We start from the raw sequence: 6,000 nt of genomic DNA on the forward strand, positions 1-6,000 counted from the left end.
TTGAATTGAGAATAAGTATGGTCAAACATTTTCTCTTTGTCAATTGCAGAGTAATACTTTGAAACAATTTTAGTGACTTTGTGCAAAGAAGCAGGAAAAAGTTATGGGTTGTTGGTGTGTAGTAGGTTCTTAGGCTTGAGATTCTTCTACCTTATGTTTTGTCACTATCAAATATGAAAATATATTTAAAAACATGTATTAACAGTGTTTTTCTCATGACACATATATATACAAAATTGTTTGCTAAAAGAAAAAATAATATTTCAATATAAATAAGAATTTGGCATGTTATAAAATTATCACCTGTATTTAGACAATTCACTGGTTTTGTTGCCTGCATCAGTGTCATTTTAGCAGCCTGAGCGTTTCCTCTCCTTTGTCTTTAGCTATAGAGCTCTAGTGTTTCTATAGCACTTTTCATTTTAACTGAATTAATTTTTTTCAGTTTAACTAGTGATAAGTTTCTGAAAAAATGGCAACTGTTTGACTGAATTAAATAGTTAAGATTTACTGTTGCTTGAGGAGTACATATAATACATATAATACAGAAGATGTACATCCATTTTTTTTAAAGGAGGAGAGAGGTCAAAGCACACAAGAAAAGAGGCACAGCTGTGCCTAACTCTAAGGAGCCCAAAATTAAGAAGACAAAATTATCTTCCTCAGAAAAAAAGAAGTCCAAAAAGAAGACCAATGAAGGTAAATTTAAATTTGAGACCTTCTATTTTTAAAATATTCAAATATGTTAGTTGAATCTTAGTTTTTCTGTAGCTACATAAGTATACAGATATGTATAAATATAGTTATGTAACTTTCTTGATTGTGTAACACAGGTAGCCAAAAAGATACATTTCATAGGCAAAATTTCCTATGTGCAAGAAAAAGATAAATTTGGAGGGAAAAAAGATAAATTTCCTATATTTTACAGAGAGGAAAGCTTTTTGGAAAATACAGATTGCAATGAAAATTTGTCCAAGATTCGGACGTTGCATACCAAAAAGTGTTGTGAAGTATTTAATTCCTTGAGGCTTTGAGGTTGAAAGCCTGTTGGAATTGTTAGATAACCTTTTTACACCACAAATCTCGGGATGACATATTTGAGCTCAAACTGATGGCCTTTGAACTCATGCAAAAAAAATCTTTTTACTTCAGTGTTTGCGTGCTTTCTTTGAATGTATGCTGTGTGCATGTATGTGCGCACATGTTTATGTGTAATACATTGTGATAAATATATCCTTGTTAACAATTTGAGATAATGGATAAAAGCAAGATAAGCTTACTATTTTTTAAATGGTGTTTCTTTCCAGATCAGGTTTCTTCAGAAGATTCAGATAATTCTGATAAAGGTAAAGTATTTGAGTATCTTCTGCATTTTATGGTTTTGTAATAAGTTGTATTATTTCATGGTCATTTGTCATTGTTTTATTCTCTGGTAGTTTTAATATTTTATAAGATTATAAGAATGCCATATGAAACCAAGCAGAAATATGAAGGGTCGAAATAATTACTAGAAATTACTGGAGAAAAACTGTCAGGAATTTTAAAAAGGAAATCTTTTAAGTTTAAGTAAGGAATAAAAATGTGGGCAGATAACAGAATGGAAATATTCAGAAAAATAAGAGGTCAGGTTGTTCCAGAGAAGAGGGTGCAAAAATAGGCACATTGTTAATAATTGCATGGGTCCAGATATGCAAATATGTGCCGTGTAATGTTTGCTGTGTAAAGAAAGTACTTTTCTGATATAACTACTACTACATTTCCTTTCAAGGAATGATACTAATATGTACTCCACTCAAAAAAATTAATAGATTTAAAATAAATCATAGGCTTGAACTGAAGTCTTTTCCACCTTACCACCTGTAGTACCTCAGAGACCGACTTGTTGCGGGTGGGTGCAGTGGGAGGCTGGGTGACGCCTCAGGCACTGCTTGTCTCCCTACCTCACAAATGCCAGCCCCCACTTACTCTTTTGATGAAATAAGCTCCATCTCCTGGTCACGCCAGTTCTTGCTGCAGACTGTCTAGAAGGGATGGAGTGTTTCTACTGATGGCTCTGCTGTGCTATCAGTTTTTAGGAATGTGCTCAGCACCTACGTTTTCCCAGTTAGATACGGAAGACCTGAAGAGTTTACGTACGACTCAGACCACCATGCCCTAAGTCTCTGTTTTGTCAGGAAAGCTCTATTGGAAGAATGGTTTATTTTAGGTCAGGGCATATTTCTGATAATAAGATCTTTTCTGGTTTTCACTCCTTCTGTATACTTACACGAAACAGTTATGCAGTAATCCATGTTTTCTGACAATTTCACTGGTAAGTTACAATTGATAAAAGTTGTCATTCAAATAGGAGTAAAGTAATTGATTCATTTGATATCATGAGTTGAAACTACTGTAATTCTGGGTATGTGATTATAAACCCTTAATTTTAGGAAAAAAGTGCGATGCTGCTGTTGTGTCAAGATCAGTGTTTTGACGTGATTGTTGTTATGTTTGGCCAAAATATTAGTTCATGATATATAAGAGTCTTCTTGATGCTATATCGAAAACATTTTCCCATGTTATTCTTTTTTACTTTTTGCAGAGTAAAGTGTTCTTTTTATTCTCATGGTTACAATTAAACATTGCTCTTAGCACTATACCATCTAAATAATAATAAAAAAAGAAGATACATTCTTTTCAAATTTATTTCATAAGCACTTATAATTTTTTAACAGATTCAGATAACAGCGATGCACAAGATGGTCCTTCAGATGCTGACTTTTGGAAAGGTCCTCTACCAGAAGCAGATGAAAAATCACGGTTAGTTTGATCCAGTGAACCTGTAGCTAATAAAACATACTGTGTCCATTCAGAACTGAAAAGGCAGAGATTTTTTCCTGAGTGGTTTAATGAGTATTCTGACATTTAAAATTAGGTCAGATCTCCTTCCACGTAGTAAACCTAAGTATGTTTTTTTTAAAGAGGAGAAATACACAACACTGGAGGAGAAACTTTTGTCAAACCACTACGATGCCACTGCTGTCTTACCCCCTACTGTACCATTAACTATCTTAGAAGTAAATCCTAACAGTCAATTATCACAGCTGTTGCACAGAAGGGGAAATGTGAAGGGTATTGGAATGTATTGAATAAGTCAAAATGGTCTATACCAGCTACAAATTCTAATCAGAAGTCTGATGAATCTTTTTCATACGAAGATTATCTCCTAGGTACAGTGGTATAGATCCAAAGCAGAACTTTCTTTGACTGTTTTTGTTGTTTTGTTGTTTTTTTTTACAGAGAGGAGGAGTTTGATGAGTATTTTCAAGACTTGTTTCTCTGAAACTTGAAGTTGATGTAGCCTGATTTTCTTCACGTATTATCAAGATGAAAGTCTGGAAATCCAGTCATAATTAGGGACCAGAGACCTCTTTCTGCCAGCATACCTTTTCTACAGTCACTCACACGGACCATCTCAGTAGAGTATCTTTGTAGAAGGCTTCAGGTCTAGAAACTTTTCTTTTTCTTGTGGTAGGCTGCATACTCATGAAATAAGAGAAGTAATTTTTTCAGTTCAGTGCAAAAGATATATGGCACCCAAACTTAAAAGTAGGAAGGATGTAAACAAATTGTTTATTGACGTTACATAAAGGAAGTTGGTTGCTTTTTATTTCTTCACAAACTTCAATTATTGTCAGTTTTTTTGTAAAGGGGCATTTTGGAAGATTCTGTTATTAGTTTAAAGCCATACACTTTTATATATTAATATTTCTAATTTATTAAACAAGAGTTAATAGCCCTAAATTTATTGGTCATGTAGACTTTAATATTCAGATTTAGTCTGTATTTTCAAATGTGATTGGAGAAGGTCAGTTTTTATCAAATAGGTATTTTGCTTGAATTAAGTAAACCGTATCTGAAATATGTCCCATACTCCTTAGAAAAGTTCAGTTCATTGTGACTTTGTTTTAAATTTTAGTTATAATATGACATGACTGATAATTCCACTTAGAAAAATCTGGTTGGTTGGTGAAATTTTTGATGTAAAAAATAAAGTGTGTGGCTTTCTACTGGAGACGTACATGTGACTTGTATGTTATATATGGTTTCTGACCTCCTTAACATTGATTGAACGTTAATCCTTCTTTAAAGTGTAATCCTAAATAGACAAGTAAAGAATGTATATTGCTTGAGAAACTTACTGGATTCATCTTCCTCTTTAAATTGCAACACAACTTTAAACATTCTTTATTTTTGTGTTTCCAAAGAAAGTCTGCATATGAACAGCTGAAGTGACTATTTTCTTTGTCAGATGGAAATTACTTTGGATATAAAGACAAACATTTTTTTAATTAAATGTTCATGTTAATCTAAGGAAAGTTAATGTTGTATAAAATCTATTTTTGATAAGTACTTCCCACTGTAGATATATTTATAGAAAGTATTTATAATAAGTATTTGACGTGGAAAATGTAACAGCAGAGATGGTTGCAGTGTATTTATGAACATTTTACATGGACTCATAAATTGAGAACTCTATTTACAAAGTATTACTTAACATAATTACATTTTGAACAATTTGTACTTACATAATAGATGACAGTACAAGGACATATTTAGGGTGTCCTTGAGTAAGAAATAAACGTAGCCTTGCATGAAGGCTTCTTTAGGTAAGAAGGTGGATTTAAAGGTTAATTCTCTGTCATCTTGCAAGCTTGGTTGAGAATCAAATCCAATCTGCCGCAATCTGCTTACGTGTATGCAACTTGCCTAAAGGGGCTTTTGTCAAATGTGTTGCTATATTTGTTGCCTCGAGTTTTGTATATTGTGTGTTCTGGCTAACTTACTCCTTTTGGGGTCTTCAAAGTTACAGTTATGAGATGGTACAGTATACGTACTAAGTACATAATTTAATACAGTTTGAATAAAATCACATGATTAAACAACCTTGAAATAGCTTTCTTTAGTACTGCATTTAATACAGAAAATAATACATGATGCTCAGTTTTATGTCAGAACTAAGTTTGCATAAAATATTTGGCCTGTGTATAAGTAAGGAGGTAATAAGGGGGATTTTTTTGGTGGATTCCTTTAATTTTGGGTGATAGTTGTACACAGTATTTTTGTTCGTAGAGCATTCTTAGAAAGGTATATACTATGGCAGATCGTTCAGTCATTCTCCCTTCTGTGTGTGCTGAGGGCCCTTTGGAGGAAAAAAAAAGTATGGGTCTGCTTTCTTTAAAGGGGGAAAAAAAGTGGCAGGATTGAATCTGCATGTCAGACTTGTTTGTTGCAGGAATTGCATTTGACATCTGTCTGCTCTTAGATTTGGAAGCGGTTCCAGGAATACTCAGATCCATGCATAATACACTAGCCATTTTCCTTCCTTCATCTGCAGGAGGAGCAGGCTTCGTGAGACCTGAGTAGAAGGTATGGGGTGGACTCTGTCATTCTTCAAGAACAGAAGGTTTTGGTAGGGAGGTCGTTGTTTATGAAGAGCTAATTTGTGAGTGCAGTCTGTCTTCTTGGTTGTAGAAAGAGAGGTAATACGAATTCTGATGTGCTCTACTTCTGCTGTCCTCTCCCTCCCAGGATTAAATTGGTGCCAGTTCATTGGTTTTCAAATACTTTCATTTACTGCATTTTTAAAAAGGTGCATTGGGAGTACATGAGCCTTTTAAAATGCCTTTGAATGTAGATCCTGCTGTAGATATACTTGGTAAACTCTTACTTGTATGCAAAGTATGATGCTTACTGTCTGCCATACCTTTATGGTATGACATCTACCTTTTTAGATTTTTACAATAAAAGGTGATAAAACTTTACAATAAAAGCAGATAAGAACTGTGGGCAAAAGAGCAGTTTCCCTGAGCTATGGGTACAATTTACAGATTTATCCTTGGTAGTTTTGAAAAAATACTGTGTACCACGGACCTGCTTTTAATAGATATGAGCCAGGGAATTGTGTTGAGCATTCCTAAAGCGAACATGATGTTTACTCTAGAACTTTATACAGTATTG

At 33.8% G+C, this 6,000-nt stretch overlaps 1 protein-coding gene across 1 annotated transcript in view; it reads left to right on the top strand.

The window, feature by feature from the left end:
• LOC141744372 (protein FRA10AC1) overlaps nucleotides 1-4,054 on the top strand; it is a 28,147-nt gene extending 24,093 nt beyond the window's left edge. The window contains exons 11-14 of the mRNA XM_074590143.1: nucleotides 575-699; nucleotides 1,308-1,346; nucleotides 2,715-2,799; nucleotides 3,280-4,054. Of these exons, the coding sequence (XP_074446244.1) occupies nucleotides 575-699; nucleotides 1,308-1,346; nucleotides 2,715-2,799; nucleotides 3,280-3,322 (292 nt within the window). The 3' untranslated portion in view covers nucleotides 3,323-4,054. The remainder of the gene's footprint in view (nucleotides 1-574; nucleotides 700-1,307; nucleotides 1,347-2,714; nucleotides 2,800-3,279) is intronic.
• The last annotated feature ends 1,946 nt before the right edge of the window (nucleotides 4,055-6,000 follow it).

Source organism: Larus michahellis, chromosome 6 (assembly GCF_964199755.1).
Source record: "Larus michahellis chromosome 6, bLarMic1.1, whole genome shotgun sequence".
Lineage (NCBI taxonomy): Eukaryota > Metazoa > Chordata > Aves > Charadriiformes > Laridae > Larus > Larus michahellis.